General features: G+C 43.5%; 1 protein-coding gene across 5 annotated transcripts in view; it reads left to right on the top strand.

Moving 5' to 3' along the window:
* KIF21B (kinesin family member 21B) overlaps positions 1–23,665 on the top strand; it is a 101,078-nt gene that overhangs the window by 21,744 nt on the left and 55,669 nt on the right. For all 5 annotated transcript variants that reach the window (XM_068269451.1, XM_068269449.1, XM_068269450.1 and 2 more), the window contains exons 2-9: positions 5,175–5,397; positions 6,417–6,599; positions 8,813–8,962; positions 13,196–13,327; positions 14,357–14,494; positions 17,571–17,686; positions 19,592–19,787; positions 20,884–21,064. In XM_068269451.1, the coding sequence (XP_068125552.1) occupies positions 5,175–5,397; positions 6,417–6,599; positions 8,813–8,962; positions 13,196–13,327; positions 14,357–14,494; positions 17,571–17,686; positions 19,592–19,787; positions 20,884–21,064 (1,319 nt within the window). The remainder of the gene's footprint in view (positions 1–5,174; positions 5,398–6,416; positions 6,600–8,812; positions 8,963–13,195; positions 13,328–14,356; positions 14,495–17,570; positions 17,687–19,591; positions 19,788–20,883; positions 21,065–23,665) is intronic.

The raw sequence follows: 23,665 nt of genomic DNA, 5'->3' as shown, positions 1-23,665 counted from the left end.
GAAATAAAAACTCGAGATGCTAGCATAATATTGCCCCTGTTTAACTCTCTAGTAAGGCCACATTTGGAATATGGAATTCAGTTCTGGGCACCACATTACAAAAAAGATATTGCAGTTTTAGAGCAGGTGCAGAGACGAGCTACAAAATTGATACGTGGGATGGAAGGTCTCACTTACCAAGAAAGGTTAGATAAACTGGGTTTATTTAGTCTAGAGAAAATACGCCTTAGATGGGATCTAATTAACATGTATAAATACATCAGAGGGCAATATAATAGCTTGGCGGATGAGCTTTTTGTCCCTAGGCCTTCTCAAAGTACTAGAGGACATGATCTGCGCATGGAGGAAAAACGTTTTAGCCATTTAGGAAAGGGTTCTTTACAGTAAGAGTGATTAAGATGTGGAATGCATTGCTACAGGAAGTCGTTATGGCAAACTCTATACCTGCATTTAACCTCCCTGGCGGTATATTAAAAACTGCCAGGGGGCAGCGCTGCCGTTTTTTTTGCTATTTTTTTTTTAAATCATGTAGCGAGCCGAGGGCTCGCTACATGATAGCCGCTGCTCAGCGGCATCCCCCCAGCCCCTCCGAACGCCTCCGGCGATAGGCGGTCAGGAAATCCCGTTCAAAGAACGGGATTTCCTGGAGGGCTTCCCCCGTCGCCATGGCGCTGATAGGCCAGGCAGCGCAGGGGTCTAGGGGGGGGCTGTACGGCGGCGCGGATAGCGGCGATCGAGCGCGGGGCGGCGGCGATCGGTGTGCTGGCGCAGCTAGCAAAGTGCTAGCTACGTCCAGCAAAAAAAAAAATTACGCAAATCGGCCCAGCAGGGCCTGAGAAAACCTCCTGCGGGTTACCGCCAAGGAGGTTAAAAGGGGCTTAGATGCTTTCCTTGCTTTAAAAGACATCCATGGCTACAATTACTAGGTAATGCCTAATGATGTTGATCCAGGGATTGTATCTGATTTCCATCTGGAGTCGGGAAGGAATTTTTCCCTTTTGTGGCTAATTAGACCATGCCTTGTAAGGGTGTTTTCGCCTTCCTCTGGATCAACAGGGATATGTGAGGGAGCAGGCTGGTGTTGTACTTTATACTGGTTGAACTCGATGGACGTATGTCTTTTTTCAACCAAAATAACTATGTAACTATGATAGGTGATGGTTGCATCACATGTCTAGACATTGAAGCAGACAAGCAACCAATCACTATCATGTGTGTACCATAGAATAGAAAAGTAGCACTGAAGTGTCCTCCTTGAGGTGATAAATATTACCTCAACACTCCAACCAATGGCTAAATACACACCTCCATTTAGCCATTTACCCTCATTGACCTCATTGGTGCCTCTACATGTAAATGCATTCCTCTTAAGATATGGTAGTTGAGTGTCTATTGGCTTTTTTTCTGATTATCTTTCAAGCTTTGTGACACCATTTCATTACCTTTCTTGGTGGGATTATCCAGGTGTAAAGAGTAAATTTATTGTGTGATTCTCTGTGATTTCTCCTTGCAGGGAAAATTCTCCTGGGAGAAATGATTATCAGGACATCGGAGTACTTTAAAGGGAACCTTAACTCAAAACAAACCCATGAGTTTCACTTACCTGGGGCATCTACCAGCCCCCTGCAACCATCCTGTGCCCTCACAGTCACTCATGGCTCCTCCGGTCCCCCGCTGCCAGCTATTTACGCTTTTGCCGACTGGGAGTCGGCCGGCCTCCTTCACGCATGGCACCTGTAACGCATAAAAATGTACTTGTTTATGTCCGCGATAGCTTCCTGCACCAGCGGGAATGCGTAAAAAGGTACGCATGGTGGCCAGCTGACTCCTAGTCGGCAAAAACAAAACTAGTAAAGGAGGCCGGCCGACTCCCAGTCGGCAAAAGCGTAAATAGCTGGCAGCGGGGGACCGGAGGAGCCATGAGTGACTGCAAAAGCACAGGATGGCTGCAGGGGGCTGGTAGATGCCCCAGGTACGTGAAACTCATAGGTTTGTTTTGAGTTAAGGTTCCCTTTAACAGTATTAGAGAAACTATAATATTCTAATATCACTACTAGTCCACATCATACGTTCCCCCCAAAAAGCTTGAACTCATTATCAGTTGCAGCAGTGATTATCACTTGGCATCTCGGCCATGTGATCATATAGTTGGTTTCGCTGTTAGAGTATCTAGAATCATGATCTGTAGCACAGCAACCCAAGTTTAGCGGTCACATGAGAATACCAGTAATTGGCTTTGTTACACAACGAATTTCATAGAAGAGATTCATAGTTAACTACAATTCATGCCACATGAAATTGCTGCTATTGTGACACAGTGCTCTGCTAATAAATGAGAGTTAAAAATGCAAACTGTTTGCTTTGAATGCCAAAAATTGCCACTATAAAATTAATAAAGATGTGATAGGGCACAATGGGGTTGATTCATTCAACTGCTTATGTGAGCAGCGCGGTAGTGTAGTGTTGCATGCGCTGGCAACTTACGTGCACTCCTTCCAAATAATGTCTGCTCCACTGATCCCGCCCTGAGCTCAGTCGGGTCCAGTGGCTTTATAGGACGTGATCCCCGCACTTTGATTGGTCCAATTGGCTGCCTCTGACAGGCAGCCTATTGGGCCAATCAGAGTGCGGGGATCACGTCCTATAAAGCCGCTGGACCCCACGGGGCTCATGGCGGGATCAGTGGAGTGGCTGTTATTTGGAAGGAGCATGCATAAGTTGCCAGCGCATGCTACGCTACATTACCGTGTGTAGCGTGCACACAGCTCTTGCACCTCACATTAAGCTGCACTGCTTTAGCAGGGTCAAGCAAGGCTGGGTCAAGCCATACCTATCACTGCTTTATAAATAGGCTCGTCGTTATCAGCTGCTCTGTAAATACATTAGCAGTAGATCACACCATCAGCCTTGTAAGTAGCTAGCTGCAATCCATGCAGCTGTGAGTTGCTGATAACTATTAGCAGCTGTCCTGAATTCATTAGCAGAATGTACAGCTGGAGATGTGTTGCTGCCACAAACCTTGTATATGTTACCCAAGTGTCATAGTCCTAAGAAGTGGGACTTTGTCTTAGATATAAGTACCAATTCTTCAATATTTAGAGGTATATGTATGCTGGTGCACAAACTGTGCAAGTTCTCCTTAGTTCACTGTGTGGTTCAGTTCTTAATCCAGAAATCATGCTTGTATTTCTTTTTTAATAGTGAAGTCTACATTTATTTTTGCCGTACCCCATCAGCTGTCCTATCGGAGGCGAGTGGTGGATGCTTAGTTTCCATGGAAACTGACACAGGAGGGGAGAGGAGGCATAAGACAGACAAAGAATGAACTATCTGTACAGCACACACGAGAGAATATGAATAAGGCGTTTACTGCACTGAGCATAAAGAAAAGAGAAGGACCGAATGAATAGAAAAAAAAGAGTAGTGACTGTGCATGAATGGAGGTGGAATGGGCAGATGCAAACATGGCTAAAAGGACGTGAAAGAATCTTGTGTACTCTGAGAGAAACTGCTGCTGAAAGTGACATTGCTATGTTCATTTTTTCGATGCATAAAAAGTTAAACTCTAGGCAAATGTATAAAATATCCTTGAAGCCCAGTTTGGTATGCATACGTGTGACCAGTCTATTGCTAATGGATAGTGGATAGGATGGATAGTGTAATGGTTAAGGGCTCAGCCTCTGAGACAGGAGACCTGGGTTCGAACCTCGGCTCTGCCTGTTCAGTAAGCCAGCACCTATTCAGTAGGAGACCTTTGGCAAGTCTCCCTAACACTGCTACTGCCTTTAGAGCGCACCCTAGTGGCTGCAGCTCTGGCGCTTTGAGTGCGCAGGAGAAAAGCGCGATATAAATGTTCTGTGTTTTTTTGTATTTCCCACAATCCCCCTTGCACACTGAAAATCAGACCAGACAGGGAGTGTCACTACTATTAGCTCCATCCTTTCAAGATGCTCAGGCAGGCTTACAAAGGACCAAGAAGAACTCACAAGTTAGGTAATACTATGTCTCTGCATCCAACTAGTCCCATTCTCTTGGAATAAAGTGACAAAAAACACTATATGACATGGATAATGTGCACACAAAGCTATAAGATGCCGTTGAAGTCTAACAGAAGTGTAGGGTGATGTTCTTCCATAGTCCAATGACCCGGGACTCAAGTGAGGTAAAATCCAATAAGATGTATGGGTTATCCATAGAGAGACGTGTACATGGATGTTCTTAAAATGGACCTATTATGTCTTAGGCAAAAAAAAAAAACAGCTAAAAGGAACATAACTGTACAAGAAGTAACCTTTGAGATCTGCAAACACAAAAAAAATTCTGATATTAATTTTGACATTTTCATGACTGGGTCAGCCATATTGCTTTGCTTCTGTGGTTTGGAGTAGCATTTTTCACATCATGATGTATCCAATGCATGTGCTTGTGCTCTTTCTCTTTGTACATAATGTTAAGTACTTTATAGTACAAGCCCTACTAAGTAATTGTCTGGCCTCCCTTTCTGTTTTCCTGTACAGCGAGTGTTAGGGTGCCTATACAATAGGTGATATTGTGGCCTGATCAACCTTCTGATTCGATCATTTTCTGCTTAAATCTATTGAAACTGTGAAGTGTGGTATAGAAATCAATCACTATCAAATCAAATGTCTTGGCATAAGGAACCATGATTGACCCGTGTATGCCTAGTTCATACTGTAGATAGAATGAAAACTGGAATTTGACTGAAATTACCCAGATCATGAGACTTAGAGCTCCCATCACTTATCTAGGTTACCTCCCGTACATCTGTGCGCTTTGTAGCTGATAAGTAAAAGTGGCCTTTTTGCCTATAGCAGTTAATTAGGTTTCCTTTTCATCTCGGCAGCTTTGGCTTCAAATTCAAAGGTTTTTGCAAAAGAGGCGAGCATCATTTCAGACGCTTTCAATTATAATGTAAAACTTATCCTATTATTTTATACTTTCTGCTAGGAAGTCAGTTGAGACTCTTTTTTGTGTGTATCAAGAGCACTAATTTAAAAGCAATAAAATGAAGTACAGTGGTGCTACAGGAAACAGATACCGCTATTGTCTCCTACTCTTGTTTTTTAGCTCCAGGTTTGATGAATGGAACCCAGTTACTGTGCACTGAATATTCATGAGACTTTTTTGTTTTCTTCTTCCTCTTTTCTACCTAGGATTCGTCCTCAGAGCAGTAAGGAGCAGGCAGAGGGCTGTCATATATGTACTTGGGTTTATCCTGGAGAGCCCCAGGTTCTCCTGGGTAAGGACAAAGCCTTCACTTATGATTATGTGTTTGACACGGACACTGAACAAGTTAGAGTCTACGACACTTGTGTGCATGGCCTGGTGGAGGGCTGTTTCCAGGGTTACAATGCAACCGTGCTGGCATACGGTCAGGTATATATTTATCAGTTATTCTGTTCTATGGTGTATCAGTTTCTTTATGCATGTACAACAGAGTCTCAGTTATCCATCACTGAAGAGAATTGGCTGGTGCCGGATAAGCGTGCATTCTGGTTGCTTGATACTCAATGTTAAAAATAGGCCTCGCTAATACAATACCATACACCACTCTATATACATACCATACCTGTGCTTAATGTTAAAATACAGTAATTAACAATATATGAACTTAAAGAAAACCTGAACTGAAAATTAAAAGTCAAAATAAGCATACACAATTCATACTTACCTTCCATGTAGTCTACTCCTCAGTGTCTTTCTCCTGTCCCGCGTCCTGTTTGTTCACTGTAATCAAGGGAATTTTCCGTCCTCCATTTTGAAAATGGGCATTACCCATAACAGCTTTCTGGTCAGCACACAGTTAAACTGTAACATCGCCCACTTGAGCCATAGGGAAACATGGACATTACCTGGTACATCAGTTTTCCTCTCAGCTATAACTGACAGCAACTGATATTTTACTGACAGCAACTGACATATTTCAGATCTGACAAAATATTGTCAGAACTGGAAGGGATTATTGTCAGAAGAAAATGGTGAGCTTCTGAAAGGAACTGATGGCAAGGTAACTATGTAATGTTCATTTGAAGTTACCTCATGTGTTTATTTTAAATTTTTTTACTCAGTACAGGTTCTCTTTAAGGGAGCCACGGAACCCAGTCTTTAAGCACAGCAGAACCCACAAACAAAAGAAGTTGGCCTTCACCACTGTGGGTACTGCCAGCGATTTGTGCTGGTTGGTTGAGACTACTGGGGAGTTGAGCTCTGGGTAACTGGGACTCTACTGTATCTTCTATTTCTGCTTCATGCATCACAATATGCATTGTTTTGATTTGTAACATACTGTATTTATGCAGTTCTGTGTAATTCTGTTTACTTTCCTTGCTGTCTACAAGTACGTGTATTACCTTATAAGGTTCATTCTCTCAGTCCATGATTTTTGTTTATTCCAGACAGGTGCAGGGAAGACCTACACTATGGGCAGCGGCTTTGACCTTATGGTAAGTGATATCGAACTTGGCATCATTCCACGCGCAGTCCGACAGCTTTTCAACACAATTCAAGACAGGATATCTGCAGCCCATGAGAATGGACGGCCTGAGCCCAAGTTCAAAGTCAGTACGCAGTTTCTGGAAGTAAGTAACGTCAGCTCTGTTATGACAAATCTGCAGGAATATATTCTGTAGCTGCTTAAAACCCAAATCCAGAATGAGATCTAAATATACCACCTGTTTACTAAAGATAGTAAACTTTTTGTGTCAAAAAAGTTTCTGCAATTGAGGTACTGATCTAAAATGAGTTCTTTTAGGTGGGCAGATTGTGTGGGCTCTATGGGCTGGTGCACACCAAGAGCGATTTTGAGTGCCTTTATAAGCACTAGCGTTTCAAAAAGCACTTGGCTAATGTGTTTGTATGGGATGCAGCATTTTGGAGATTATAGGAAAACTAAAAAAAAAGTGTTTTTTTACCAAAAATTGTTTACATCCAGGTCAATGTGTATTTCCTGTTTTGTCACAAAAACGACAAAATCACTAGTCATAAATTGAAAATTTCTAGGCACATGCCGGGAATCGCTACTGCAAATTGCCACAAAAAGAGCTGATTTTTGGTGTAAACTAGCCGTATGTCTGCAATGGTGCTACCCCTGAAATCAATAGCAGACTGTGTCTGTCGTGCTGCTAGCCCTGCAATGACAGCTGACTATGTCTGCACTGATGCTACCCATGCAGTATTGTCCTTAACCACTTAAGGACCAGGGGATTTTGGAATGATCGGTGCTGCGGGCTGTAGGGTAAAAGGCAGGGCGATCAGACTTCCCCCCCTTTTTTCCCCACTAGGGGGATGTCCTGCAGGGGAGGGGCCTGATCGCCGCCGGCTACTATTGATTTGTGGGGGGGGGCTCCTCAAAGCCCCCCTCCGCAGCATTTTCCGGGCTCCCTCTGCTTACCTCCCTCTCCCATGTCCTCTGTGCGGCGCAGGACGGATATCCGTCCTGCGCCTGATAGAATAGGCTTCTGCCTATCAGATGCCGGCGATCCTCGGCCAATCAGAGGCCGGGGATCGCCGATCTACGTGTGATGTAAACAGCGGGGATTCCTTCCCCGCATGTTTACATTATGTGTGCGAGCCGCGATCGGCGGCTCGCACACTGTTCACGGAGGCAGTCTCCGTGAACTGGCATGTGTTTCCATGCTATACTACTAACGACCCGCCGACGCCTATGGGCGTTAGGCGGTCGTTAAGTGGTTAAACTAACAGCAGACTATGTCTGCAATGATGTTATCCATACAGTTTAACACAGACTGTGGGTAGCAGTGATACCCCTGCAATTAACAGCAGGTTTTAGCAGTGGTGCTATTCCTGCTTAGCTTAGCACTTACAGTGGTCACGCATAGAGGGCTGTTTGTGAAGATCACAGCATACTGCACTTGAAATGTGTACTTCTTTTTTACCTCACAGATTGTGAGTGTACCAGGGCAGGCGAAGGGGGGTAAAGCCAGTTCTCTTCCCTCTGGTCAGGAAGCTTTTGTAAACAAAAGCATGCTAACTCGGTAATTCTAGAGAGTGGAGAGGAGGTGAGGTATTTTCTGACCCGTTCCTCAAACAGCTATGGAATCTGTTGTTTGATGGCATAGCATAGGATATAAAACTAAATGGACAGTGTTGCGCCAAAATAAGGCCAGCTGCTGAACCTAGATTGAGGGTTTCCCAAATTCCTCTAAGTATTGGAATGTACAGTAAATGTATCTAGACAGCGCTTTAAGTGTTGAAAACTATAGTTAGCATATTAAAACAATATAAAAGCATATAATTGCACAGTAATAATTTGATGCAGGACATATATGATTTCCATCCATAACCCTACTGCAGTAGGTAAAAAAATCCAAATATAAAAGTGTAAAAAATATAAAAAGGTCGGAAGGGGGGTATCTTTATTGTAGATATTTGTATATGTGCACAAGATTTCTAGTTGACAGTCCTCACCGTCCAATATAAACAGTTCCTTAAAGTATAGCATAGGATACGTCTGCTGCTCCTGTCAAACAATCATTGCAGCATGTAATTCAACAAATTACATGTGAATTGAATTTCAATGTGGCAGCATTAAAAATTTGTAGCCTATTTCTTTGACTGGAAAAGCTATTCAAGGAGCTTATACACAGATAAAAACAAGCTCTGCCTCTGCATAGGACTAGGCTTCGTGTCTGGGGTTGTGCTGCCTTTAATCACTTTTGTGAATAGCTCAGTTTTTGTATAACATTTACCACATGTTATCTATCTCATACACTTTGTTTGTCCATGTCTAATTAATTGCATTTCTCTCAATTGTCTAATCCTTCTGGTTTAGCTCTACAATGAAGAGATTTTGGATCTGTTTGATGTGTGTCGGGACCCTGACTCTCGCCATAGAAAATCCAACATTCGCATCCATGAAGATGCCAGTGGAGGGATTTATGTCAGTGGTGCCAGCACTCGCAGTGTTAACTCTGAAAATGAGGTGAGGAAGCTTACTTGCTCCACTCTGCTGCTTCAGGAAGTAAAGGGCTTTATGGCAGCCTCCCTTTAGCCCGGGGAGAAAATACTGCCCTGTTTATTGCTGCAAAGGTAAACCCAGCATTGTATGATTGCATGAGTTAAATTTACTACCTAAGGGTGCAACAGTATTGTTTATGAATAATGTTTGTTTTTATTTAGTAGTGTATGCAAAGTATAAGACAATTCTCGGCATCTGTTAGGAAATCCTTGCCAAAGCAACCCATCTATGTTTTTTGTTTATGTTTTTGCGTTGTCTAAGTGGCTGGATAGTGTACTGGTTAAGGGCTCTGCCTTTGACATGGAAGACCAGGGTTTGAATCCTGGCTAGGGTCAGTACCTTTTCAGTAAGAAGTGTTTGGGCAAGACTTCCTAACACTGCAGTGTGGCCCCTTGAGCACGGTTTTGGTGGCTGCAGCTCTTGAGTGCTTAGAGTCCGACAGGAGAAAAGCGTTATACAAATGTTAGGTTTATTATTATTTGTTAGGATTTTCGTATATCGTTTAACTGCTTGCATACCAGCAGTCTCTGGCCCCTTAAAGACCAGAGACTGCTGGTACCAAAAAAAAAATAGCAGGATCAAACATATTCACTATGCAAAGTCTCAGATTCGGCCAGATTTCAGTGTATAAGACCTATGTTAAAAAGAGGGATGGCATCATAGCAGAACCATAGAGAAGGTGTGTGATGTGCAATATGTCAGAATATGGATAGCCAGTGAGTTTCCTATTATTGCCTCGTAGCTCGTACACAGCACAACCGCTGGACCTCATGCAATCTGCTGATACAGTTCAGGTCAGATACAGAAACATGTTGCCTACCATATTCTACATTTTGCACAGCCAACTTTCTACCCCCATTAATTCACTGTGGTACAGTTCTATGAGGACTATGATAGGAATGCTCTTATTTTAGCATAGTTCTTACTTATTATAAGAGATAATTGTTAACAGTAGGAGGAACCAGCAAATACGAAATAATTATATTTAACAAACAAGAAAGGATGCAACTTACTTTCTCCCAAGGACTATACTATAGTGTGGGCAAAAATTGCTTTATTTAAAGAACACCCGAGGCGAAAATAAACTAATGAAATAAATGATTGTATCTATCTATCTTCCTTCTCCTAAAAATGACTTTTTAAGATATTCCACAGTTGTATTTTATGTTTAAATCTACTTTTTAAGTTTTAACTGTTTTATTGTTTTTGCTCAATGACACACTCATTGAAGTATGCCAGAGCTAAAATCTATGAACTATTGACCCTTTGTATCTCTTATCTCTTTCCTGTTCTCGGAAGACATTTTCTGCTAGGAAAGTATTTTATAGTTGGAATTTCTTATCAGTGAGGGTCACACTGTAGTCACTTCCTGTCTAAGTCAGGACTGAGTCAGCCACTTACATACCTGATTTTAAACTCTTTCAGGCAGAAAAAGAAAAAGAGGAACACAGCATAGTAATTTGTGTGCTTGGCACTGCACATACACCTGTCTATCTCATCATGTCACATGTCACCTCGGGTATCCTTTAAAGAGGAACTCCAGTGAACATTTTAGTGTTGGCAGGTGATGTAGCTGCTGCATGGTTTTTGGCAGTTGGAAACAGCTGTAAACAGCTATTTCCCACAAAAGTTTGAACTTTTCTTGTGGGAGGGGTTACTTGTGGGAGGGGCTTCACCACAATACCAGTCATACAGCGCCCCCTGATGGTCTGTTTGTGAAAAGGAATAGATTTCTCATGTAAAAGGGGGTATCAGCTACTGATTAGGATAACGTTCAATTTTTGGTCGGAGTTTCTTTTTAAGCACAAGTCAATGCATTTTATGGGATAACCCACTTCTTGTTTTCAGGTCAAAGTAACAGTGTCTATGGAGTAAAGGGACTTAAAATTAAAGTGGAACTTAACTTCCGCTCTGCTCTAAAAGATAAACCACAACATAATAACCTTTATGAAAAAATGTTTCTTCATTACAACTCATAGAAATCCTAAAAATCCCAGACAGCCAAATTGATATAGTAAAAAAAGTTGTATCCTGTCATCCATTGCTGTCACTCTCTTAGGAAGCAGATTGAATCATGAAACCCATGTGAGATGCCTACAGCTTGAGATTACTTTCTATTTTGCTACTGTATTGGGTCTGTAATAAGTTAAGCTGGTATAGTTAAGTGGCCTGTTGGACTGTTGTGGCCTTGTGCTGGATCACTGATTACACAGTATCACTCAGGCGGGTCCCTTCTTACAGTTTCAGTATTGATGTATTCTGTGTCAGTGGCGTGGCAATAGGGGGTGCAGGGGTGCGACTACATTTGGGCCAGAGAGGCCCCGAGGGGCCCACCTCAACCACAGTATTAGCTTTTTATTGGTCCTCTGCTGATATTATTCACTTCTATAGATGCTTTGAATAGTAGTAACCATTAACAAACTGTTTCCCATCCCATTCTTGCACCTCTGACACTGTAGTTGTCCTTGTTAGGTTTTGGTGCGCCATATGAATTGTTATATACGGCATGTTTGGAGGGGGGAGGCAATGTAAAACTTGCACCAGGGCCCACAGCTTCCTAGCTGCACCACTGTTCTGTGTATACATCTGGACACAATATTGCATTCTGCCATAGATAAGAGCAGTCTGGTAATGTGATGACTTGATGATTTCCTCTCTTTTTTTATGAATAGTCTTGTATGGACTTTAATATATTTACTAAGAAAGATGCATTCATTTTAATTGATCATAGGTGTTACACACTTATTTGTAATACCTGCAGTGGACAGGTCACCCACATGGGCCAGACTAGCAACAGCATCTAGTGTGGGTACAGTGGCCCCCAACCCCCCTCAATGTGCCAGCAGTTCATCTGCCACAGTGTATTGACTCAGCCAAGGGCATTTCAAGCTTGCTCTATCATGCACCTGCAGGTTACCAATGCATCTGTATAGAACACGGTGCTAAACTGTTGTCCAAAGGATCGAGTCCCAATCCCTCTTAGGCGACATTTGTTGTATGTGTGTATCCAGCTTAAGTCCTCTTAGAACTGCTAGATCAGGTTTAGGACAATGTCCCTGGCTTGCATAATGCATCATTTTTTCCTTATGCCTCTTTTATCCAGGAGAGAATATGTCTTTGATCCCCAGCTACGTGACTTGCATTAAGCCTTCTGAGCTGGGATCTTTGGTTGTTATGGCGTGCTGGATTCTCCCACCATTCTTTACATTAGATCAAACACACATTTTACACAACCATCCTAGACTGTATAATAATATGAGTATTGGTGGCTTTGTGCCATGAACACACTGCCAAAACACATCATAATATTTGTAAAGCTTGACGTATACATCCCAGCAGGGCGGCATTTCCCCAATTTCTCCAGCACAGGCATTGGAACTTCCTCACTTCTGCTGCTTATAGACAAATGGGATTCAATTCAATCCAAAACATGGAAATATCACTGTCACGTACAACGACTGCACCAATTCTGCAACAATGAAAGTTATCTGGGGACATAAATGTAAAAAAAAATGGTATAAGACACCTAACAACTTTTTTATTGACTAAGAGTACAGCAGGGCAATTTCATTGTAATACTATATATGGTGCTGTTATAAGTTATTTTGTGCTTTAAATCCCTTCTACCAACAAGTTTTCTACCTCCAGCGCAAAGCTCACTTATCCACAGTGATGCAATGAAATCAGTCCCCAAGTATTTTTTTTATTTTAGAAAATCCATAAATACCTATTGCCGACACCAGAATTACAGTGTTTTCTATCCAGGGCCGCTATGGCCGTAATAACATTACGGTCTATGGTGGCACCCAAAGAAGGCGCTATGTAGCTTGGAGCCAGCGCAGAGATCACCTGTCTCGCCATAGTCCTGCCATATCAGCCTCTGTCGGTCACACTTTCTCCATTGAGTGGTAACTTGGCCACGCCAACCAAAAGTCCTAAGTGGTGAAAGGCAGAAGGTTTGCCACGTGTTTTCTTCTATAATGCAAAGCACCTCCACCCAAGGAGAGAAAAGGACCTAGCAGCAGCAGTGTAAGTCATGTAACCACATTGCAGAAGAGTAATATTTAGGTTTTCATGGTTTTTTTGTGTTGCTTTAAATTGGTTTTTTTTTATGGATGATGGATGACTGAAGCAGCTTAGATACATAACACAATTTATGTTCTTGCTAATACTCTGGAAATCTGTTATTTGTTTCAGCTTCTACAGTTGCTTAAGGAAGGTGCCCTCTCCCGTACTACTGCCAGCACCCAGATGAACTCACAGAGCTCCCGCTCTCATGCCATCTTCTCTGTACACCTGCACCAAACACGGCTTTCAGAATCATGCCCTGTAAGTGCCAACATTCTTATCCTGAGAAACAAGCATTACATTTTAATTTACTATTTATTTCAAAACAGTGCATGATGGGTCTATTGTATTCAGTATATTTAGAATCTCTTTCACAAAATAATTAGTGGGTAGATCATATGGTTCCATTGGGACTGTGGATGCTTATGCTATGCAACATACATACAAAGTTCATCCAGTTTTCCAACTGGCTAGAGCTGTGGATTAGAACACCTTCCCAGCCCAGTGGTAGTCCATGCCAACCCATGGATGAAGTTATGGCCGAGCATGGTAGCACAACACAAACTTGGAAGCACATTAATAAGAAGGGGTATATTTAGGACAGTTCAGAGCTTTCATTATTTTTATTTTATGGGTTACTCATGTAAGTTGTAAAGAACCATAACCAACAAACCTTCGTATTGTGCCTAAAGGAAACCAAACCACCCTACTGAAAATGCGCTGCAAAGAACAATATGCTTGAGCATTTGACAAATGGCCTACCCACCTAAAACATTATGCTGGCTTATAGTTGCAAATAGTATGCTAGCTTGTAAGTGCACTGTTAAAAGGACATTTTTCTGATTAAGGTTGAGCCCCGGTCATTTTCTGGACATTTTCCAATGGCCTTGGATGAGGTCTTTGTAGCTCCTTACCAATCCCTCACTAGAGTAAAAGCCCGTGGAATCTTTGTGTTTCGTGGTGCTGTTTTCTTACCACTCTATGAATTGTGGAATATGCAGAATAGTGTTGCAAAAATTATTTTTGGAATATCTTGGAATATGTGTGTTTTGGAGATGGTCAGTGAGATGCTAATAATTCTAGTTTGTTTGCAAATTCAATGCAAATTGTATGCAGCTTCATATTGGGCCAATCATATGTGCTTCCTGTTCATTTTGATTGGCCCAATTCCAAGCTAAACAGAATCTGCATTAAATTTTAATGCAAGCTGGAACTACTAGTATCTCACTGAGCATCTCCATTCTGCTCCTTCCTAAATATTATTTCCTAAGCAGAAGCTTTGCCTTACAGGTTGATGCACCATCTTTGGAGTTTGAAACACTCACCGCAAAGTTTCATTTTGTGGACTTGGCTGGTTCTGAGCGTTTGAAGCGAACAGGAGCAACAGGGGAGAGAGCAAGGGAGGGAATCTCTATCAACTGTGGACTGGTGAGATTCATATACTGTGTGAGCTTGCAAGATGAGTGTAAGACATGTGAGAAGTAGAAGAAATTCAACAGACAGTCACTCAACAATCAGTAAGACTCCAGCATTTAATTTTGTCAGTGAAGGAACAAGATGGAAGCCAATGGATCCAATGGATGTCTGCTTCTTTGGGCAACATCTGTTTTCAACTCCTTACAGTTCATAAATCATTTCTGTTAAGCCAGAGCTAATTGTTACTAATGTCTGGGAATTTTCGTTTACATCACGGATTAGAAGCATAATAGAGTTTAACCTCTTGAGGACTGCAGGGCTAAACCCCCCTAGTGACCAGGCAATTTTTAGTTTAAAAGGCCACTGCAGCTTTAAGGCCAAGCTGCAGGGCCGCACAACATAGCACACGAGTGATTCCCCCCCCCCCTTTTCTCCCCACCAACAGAGCTCTCTGTTGGTGGGGTCTGATCGCTCCCCCCATGTTTATTTTTTGTTTAATAAATATTTGTGTTGCCGTATTTAAAAAAAAAAAACCTCTTCCTTTAAATCCCTTCCCTCCCTCGCTCCCTCCCTCCCCACAGCCGGCCAATTACGGTGATCGGCTGTCATAGGCTTCTGCCTATGAGAGCCGATCGCTCTCTTGTCCCCCATGGGGACAGCCGTGTCACACGGCTGTCCCCAGTGCAGCGCTGCTGCTGATCGCAGCGCTGCACAGAGTAAATAGACGGCGATCACGCCGTCTAACAGTCTCCCGAGCGGCAATAGCCGCTTGGAGACTGAAGGCGGGGCGGAGCTCCGCCCCCCAAGCAGGAGATGCGCGCGCAGCGTGCGCGCGATCTCCTGCAAAACAGAGCCCCAGGACTTTACGCCAATTGGCGTTAGGCGGTCCTGGGGCTGCCGCCGCGGCCACGCCTACTGGCGTGACGCGGTTGGCAAGAGGTTAAGTTCTTTCATGTGAGACTATATTAGATTAGAAGCAACAACTTGTTCCTTGGACCACACCATCACCACAGACTATCTAAAGTAGTGTGGAGGATGTATATTATATACTATATAAAAACGTAAGAACAATAATAAAATATTTAGATAATTTTAACAAAACCCTTGTTCATAAACATGACCTATAACCAAGGCTTATTTAGCTATGTAGTGATCAGGTTTAAATGCAAATGGGAAACAAATGGAACAGCCCACAGGTGTGGTGACAGGGAAAGTGGATTTACCTTTTAAATAAGGATACATCAATTATTAGGGAGTACCTTTATTTCATAACATATTTTGCCAGACCTAATCCCTACCATTTAGATTGTAATCCTTTGGCAGGGTTCCCCCTCCAGTGTATCCTTCCTGATCTTGCGACCTCACCAATGACTTTATTTTCTGATATTCTGTAAAATTACATGATCATACATCTAATACCATGTTTGTGTGTATAACCTTGTGCTACCTCTCTCTCTGACACTCCTTGTTAACATTTTATGTACCCCTATTTACTGTCTACCTCTGCTTAATAAGTTGGCGCTTTATAAATACAATAAATAATAAACTGGCTTACATTGAGATCTTCTAAGGTGCTTTAAAGCAGTGTTTCCCAACTCAGTCCTCAAGTACCCTCAACAGTACATGTTTTGCAGAAAAACACAAAGGTGGTTAATGCGTTCTGCTGAGACACTAATTACCTCACCTGTGAATGTTTGTGGTTTTCTGCAAAACATGCACTGTTGAGGGTACTTGAGGACCGAGTTGAGAAACACTGCTTTAATGCTGGGGATACACGGTACGTTTCTGTACCGTGTATTGACCAGCTGATCCGGCCAGCTGATAATATTCAGCTGGCCCGATCATGCCGCTCGACCCGCGTCCGCTCGATTCCCGCAGTTGGACAATGGCAGGGAATCGAGCGGTGATAAGGAAGCGCCGGCGGGGATGAGCGGCAATCGATCCGCGCAGACGAGCTGGGATGCGCCGGCATCGAGCCACTGGCTCGATCCGGCGCAAGAAACGAGCCTTGTATGCCCGGCATAAAGCACTTTAGATAAGGATGGAATAAATAATGGTCCATGTAATAGGCCACTCTTGTCTCTGGAAACTGACCTTGGTGGATCTCTAGACTAAACCATGGATGGAAACTCTGATGTTCTACTGCTTTCGCCTCAATGCTTAACTCAACTGCCTATGCTTTGGTGTTTTGGTGGCTGCCACTTTATATACCGTAGCAAGATTATCACCTGAGCTAGCAGCCTGTTTATACTGTTTTGATGGATAGCTCTTTGACCTGCCTTTAAACATAAAAATAATCCAAAACGTGGCATAAAGCAATAGTTAACATTGGTCACTTTTGGGCGATTGAGAGCTTTTTATCCTGTCCTGTGTCTAGGCAGGATGTGACTGCTGCATATGGGATTTTGGATGGTGTACTTCCAGAACAACATTGGCACTCAGTAGTACCCTGTGCATCAGAAATTTTCTCCATGGAATTCAGAAAAGTGTGAGTGATTTGGATGCTATGTTAATTGACCAGGCATAAATGAATCTCTCCTCACACAGGCCATGGTGCAGTGGTATACTTATCCACAAACCCAGGAGTAAATCTGGTTCTTTAACACTTTGTTTGGCCCACTGATCGCACTTTGCCATTCTAGAGGATTTAGAAGATTACTGAAAAGGCCACACGTAAAGCTGAACAAGAGTTTGCATCTGTGATGTAGCTTGTAATATAATGGGTTAAAAAATGCAGGACAGTTTTGGGAACTGAAAAAAATGCTGGTCTCTATAGCTCAACTTAGAAATTTATTTTAATCCTTTCTGGTGTTGTATAGTTTGAAAACTTTTTTTCAGATATCCTTTGCTACAGAATTGTGTGATGGAATTTTTCAGTATGGCGAGAGACCAGAATTGACTGGAAACAATTTGTTTTTCATTACCCCCTATAAGTTCACATCCAGTGTTTTTTTTCCCAGACGGTATACATATTTTAGGCAGCTGTGGTGGTTTTCCATAACATGTGTAGTGAGAATATCAGTTGTGATTGATTTATGAAACCTCAGTACATCATCATAGACCTAACTGTATCTGTGTCTTCCTGTAGCTTGCCCTGGGGAACGTGATCAGTGCTTTGGGAGATCAGAGCAAGAAGGTTCTCCATGTCCCATACAGGGATTCTAAACTAACCAGACTTCTGCAAGATTCACTCGGGGGTAACAGGTAATTTATTTCCACCTCACTAGAACACTCTTCTTTGATTTAATGTCTTGTATTTCACAGGGGTGTATTGATCACCGAGTCTTTGAGTACTCTTTAGACTCTTCATTGCAGCTGCATACAAGCTGGAACTGTTTTTTCTTGCACAGACTGGTGCTATTGAATTGATTAATGCTGTCCTGCAGACTGGACCTCTATCTCTAGTTGGCCACAGTGAACCATCCATACCTTCAGATGGTTGCAGTTGATTTTGTTTATACCCTGTTATAGGAAACATTAAGTAGGGCCCCTGACTATATTATCAAATATCCTGGTTTACATTCACCCTATTAAGTAACTGAAAGTGTGGGGGCCACACGGCTTCTTTTTATTATGGTGAAACAGATATTGCACCAGTAGCAATAATTCATCATTTACCTACATGTTCAGCATCCTTGACATTAAACCAACTCAGTGTTCTCCCCAGAAATTTTTTCCAGCCGGGTGGCATGAAATAGTGGCCGGGTGGCATGAAAAAGTAGCCGGGTGGCATGAAAAAGTAGCCGGGTGGGGCGATATGAGAGAATACAGGGCCGGTGCTTCTGCGCGCAACTCTGCTTACAGCAGAGGAGGTGGTGAGCCTAAGACAGCTGGGTGCTCATCAAAACTAGCCGGGTGGAGCACCCAGCTAAAAGAGCCTGGGGAGAACACTGCATCTACCTGATATGACTTTCGATGCTGTAATGTTTTAGACCAAAGGACACAATAGGCATGATTCACTTCAATTTTATGGGCTTGAAGATCACTGAAGAAGATCTGGAGGGTTACTTTCACACTGACACGTTAGGTTGCATTGGACAATATATAGCTAGCATGATGCGATACATTGTACTGTAATGTTCACATTAAATGTCATGTTCCATTAAAATATCATGAAGCATGCTGTGTAGTAGAGGACAATGTGCATATTTACAGTTGCAATTAAGTGTACTTTTCAAGTAATGTATACTTCAATATATGCATTGCATGGCATGCATAAAACACATTGCAACCTTTCCCTTCCACTGCGATCCTGTCTTTACAGGATGTGCATCACAATGCCCCAGTGTGAACCTAACTGAAAAGAATCTGCGAGTCTAGAGCCCTTTGTGCACCTCATCTTGGACATATCAAAGGTTGCTGACAGGCAATTGGATTCACAATGGGCAAGTGCAGTTGTGTGCATAAACCAACAGCATAAATGTTTTTAATAAAACAAGCCATATTTGCAGGATGATATAGGGTCGCCAGTATCTTCCAGTCCTGCAGAAGCTAAGTAAATTAGAACCACTGTATGTTGCTGAGGTTCAAAGAAACAGAGCTGGCTCTAGACTTTTGCTGCCTGAGGCAAACTTGTGAGGATGCCTCACCCAACCACCACCCCAACCCCCCCCCCCCCCCCCCCCCCCGATTTAGAATGATCGCTTAACACCCAACAATTTACTCTGCTTCATTTACTGTTCTCTCATGACATGCTGCAGCTCAACACAATAGCATACTGGCCGGCTATGAGTCTGTGGCAAACAAACTGCTCACCCTCTGCCACTCCATTGTCCTCAGTCAGGACAGCAGTGCTACCTTCTCCCTTCTGCTGTGCAAGTAAAATGAAACACTGCTGCTCTCCTGCCTCCCCCCTCCTCACTCACTGTCCGACTCCTCACACAGCACAACAAGCTGCTTTGCCCCAATGATGACCTCTTCACCTCACTCTCCTCTCACTTCTCCTTCTACTCTGACTCCATGCTGTTGTGTAAACACAGTACAAACATGCTGCTCCTGTAACCTCTGCACCTGATGCAAATGTTTCACCTTGCTTCATCAGAGAACCGGCTCTGCAAAGAAACATACTGATGTTTTTTTTTTCTTGTTTTTTCCTGGTCAATCATTTAGCCAGACCATGATGATAGCTTGTGTTTCTCCATCTGATCGCGATTTTATGGAAACATTAAATACTTTGAAGTATGCCAACCGGGCACGTAACATCAAGAACCGTGTGACAGCTAACCAGGAGCAGAGTGGTCAGCAGGTTCAGGCATTAAGGGCAGAGCTGGCTCGGCTACGCTTGGAACTGCAGGAGTACAAAACTGTAAGTTAGTTTGCTTAATATATATCGATAGCAAAAAGCAAGATCAGCTTTGAACAGATCACACTTACAGTTTCTAAAAGTCTTGTCTGTTAGAGAGATGCTTCAGCTTTTTGCTTTGGCTAGAGTTGGGAAGGGGCAAAGCTCCTGTTGTATTTCTGCCAGTGCGTCTCAGGGGAGGGGGGTCCCAGAGGTATGACAGGAGCAGTGGCGTATCTATAGCGGTACAGGCATTACTCTTGCCATGAGCGCCACAGCGCTATGGGCGCCGTGCCTGCCCCTGTGCTTCACCATCATGCCTGCCCCGATACCATCCTTCACTCAGACTTTAGATCAGCGGTAATCGAAGTACGAAAGAGAGAGGGTGCACAGTGACTATGGACACTGAGCACTTCATATGCAGAAGTGACGTCATTAGTCACTTTTCCGCATGGGAAGTGTGCATTGCGGGTACTGTGCACTCTCTTTCTCTCTCTCTTCAGTTGCTTGTGATCTCAGGTCTATGAGTAATAGAGAGCCTACTGACACCAATGCAATGCCCTAATGGGGGGAGGGAAGGGGGATACCTATACTACGAGGAGCTTTGGGGGAAAGGGGGTGACTGGGGACACCTCTCATTGCCTACACTGGGGGGGGGGGACTTATACTGGGTACCTCTGGATACCTATACTGGAGGGACACCTCTGTCCAAATATTGGGGAAACCTCTGGCTACATAATACTGTGAGGCTACCTATTAGTATTGGTGTGTGTGTGGGGGAGGGGACAATTTCAGTATTTGCCATAGGACGCTGTATTGCCCAGATATGCCCCTGTACGGGAGTGCATCAGTGCAGATGTAAGGGAAAGTGAAACAGTAGTAGTGCAGTTCTCTGGAGCATCCAATCATATTTCAGCTGTGTAAAATTCTGATTGGTCACTCTAGGCAGCTACACCATTTTTGCTTCGGCTCTCTTTGTTTCTTTTCTTAATAGATTAGCGTCAGTGTATGTTACCTGCAGCACTTGCTTGAACAGCCATGGAAAGAGATAGTTTTGCAGCTGAATTAATTTATGTAAGCTTCACAAGCTCCTACAGTGCTGGTAATCATTTGATCTCAGGGTCACCGTGTTCCTGGTTCTGATGCACTCAGTGATATGTGCGAAGAATTATCCATGCTGCGCAGTGAAAATGCATCTTTACGCCTTCGTGTGACAGCACTACAAGAAGCCATTAGAGCCATCAATGCCCGTGTTACCCGCATGGCTGGGCAAGAAGCTGCGAGAGTGTTGCAAAGGGCTGGTGAGAAATCATTTATTACAGTATTCACTTTTAACAATTATGATCTTTATTACAATCGAATTTCCATAATTGACATAAAAACTAAGTTTAATTGAGACACAATTATTTTAAGTTACCTCCTGGGAGTGAGAATTTTGTCACGTACTGTATATAAAGTCACCAATTTTGTACTAGCACTTTGTTCACTAATATACATTTTATATATGTGTTTGTACACATGTATTTTAAATTTGAAAATGTGTGTGATGGTGATCCTTTGATTTGACTTGGAGTATAATACCACCTTAACAGTATCCTGTAATGGGGATCTTGAGAAGGAACCAGTTATCCATGTTCAATCCGAAAAATTCTTTCCCACTAAGGCCCATATGCAATTCACTTTTTCTCCTAAGTTTTCTCATGAGTGCATCAGTTTCTTTAAAATAACTTTTCAGCACTTTGCAATTGAAAATGTATCAAAAAGTAGGTGAAAAAAATGTTGAGTATTTTCCTGCTTGCTGGTGATTTACAAGCAGGGGCGCATATTGCAATGAATGTTCCCTCCTAGGTGACATTTTCACAACTTGGGTACCTGATCAGGACATTCTGCATATTTATACTTACCTGGGGCTTGACTGGCAGCCTATTGGGCCAATCGAAGTGTGGGGATCACATCCTAAAAAACGACAGGACCCGATGGAGGTAAGGGCAGGATTAACGGAGCGGCTGCTACATACAAAGGAGCGTGCGTAAGTTAGCAGCGCACGCTACGCAGCACCACATTGCGAAGCGTGCGCAGAGGATTTTTAACTCACGCTGCTCAAATTAAGCTGTGCTTAATTAATATGGGCTTAATGAATCAAGCCCCTTGTCACTAAAACGCCTTTTAAACCACCAGCAAGTAAGAAAATAATTAGGGTAGCACTTTCTCGCCTACTTTTTAGTAGTTTTTCTGTTGCAAAGTGCTGAAAAGTAATTTTAAAGAGAAGATGTAACACTATCTCCAAGGAGAAAACTCAGGGAAAAAAGCATATGGGCCCATATAATTTACCTGCCCTCAGCCAGGGGTCGAGTCCTGCGTGGACGCGGGTGAACGGCGTCCACCCACTTTTCCTTCAAAGTGAACGCCGTTCACCCTGGCTTGTGTGGAGGGGGGCAGAGCAGGGAAGGCGAGCTATAGGGACAGCGGGGATGGGCGGACATCTCCCCCCCATCCCTCACCTTTGTGCTCCCCTTCCTGCCTCCGGTGTTTTTAAGTGTCGGGCCCGGCGGCGAAAGTGGGCAAAGACTTTCCGCGTTCCAGTCGCATGGAACGCTCCGCTCTGTGTGCGGCTAGTCTGGTCTTCTAGCCGCACACAGAGCGGAGCGTCCCATGCGACTGGAACACGGTAAGTCTGAACACGGTAAGTCTCCGCCCACTTTCGGCGCCGGGCCCGACACTTAAAAACGCCGGAGGGGAGAGGCAGGAAGGGGAGCACAAAGGTGAGGGATGGGGGGGGGGGGGAAGATGTCCGCCCATCCCCACTGTCCCCATAGCTCGCCTTCCCTGCTCTGCTCCCTCCGGGTGGGGGCACACCTGGCTACCTGGGCACATATACCCCTGCCTCCATATACTGGGGACATACCCCTGGCTACATATACTGTGGACATACCCCTGGCTACATATACTGAGGACATATACACCTGCCTACATATACTGGGGACATATACCCCTGCCTACATATACTGGGCATATATACCCCTGGCTACTTATACTGGGCACATATACCCCTACCTACATATACTGGGGACATATACCCCTGGCTACCTGGGCACATATACCCCTGCCTACATATACTGGGGACATATAACCCTGCCTACATATACTGGGGACATATACCCCTGCCTACATATACTGGGGACATACCCCTGGCTACATATACTGGGGACATATACACCTGCCTACATATACTGGGGACATATACCTCTGCCTACATATACTGGGGACATATACCCCTGCCTACATATACTGGGGACATATACCCCTGCCTACATATACTGGGCATATATACCCCTGGCTACCTGGGCACATATACCCCTGGCTACATATACTGGGGACATATACCCCTGCCTACATATAATGGGGACATATACACCTGCCTACATATACTGGGGACATATACCCCTGCCTACATATACTGGGCATATATACCCCTGGCTACCTGGGTACATATACCCCTGGCTACATATAGTGGGGAAATATACCCCTGCCTACATATACTGGGGACATATACACCTGCCTACATATACTGGGGACATATATCCCTGCCTACATATACTGGGGACATATACCCCTGCCTACATATACTGGGCATATATACCCCTGGCTACATATACTGGGCACATATACCCCTACCTACATATACTGGGGACATATACCCCTGGCTACCTGGGCACATATACCCCTGCCTACATATACTGGGGACATATACCCCTGCCTACATATACTGGGGACATATCCCACTGGCTACATATACTGGGCACATATACCCCTGGCTACATATACTAGGCAACTATACCTCTGGCTACATATACTGGGGACTACTATACTCATGGCTACTTATACTGGGGACACCTATAGAC

Source organism: Hyperolius riggenbachi, chromosome 2 (assembly GCF_040937935.1).
Source record: "Hyperolius riggenbachi isolate aHypRig1 chromosome 2, aHypRig1.pri, whole genome shotgun sequence".
NCBI classification, from domain to species: domain Eukaryota; kingdom Metazoa; phylum Chordata; class Amphibia; order Anura; family Hyperoliidae; genus Hyperolius; species Hyperolius riggenbachi.
Note: the sequence above shows the minus strand (reverse complement) of the source record. Positions and strands in the feature narration are given on the sequence as shown.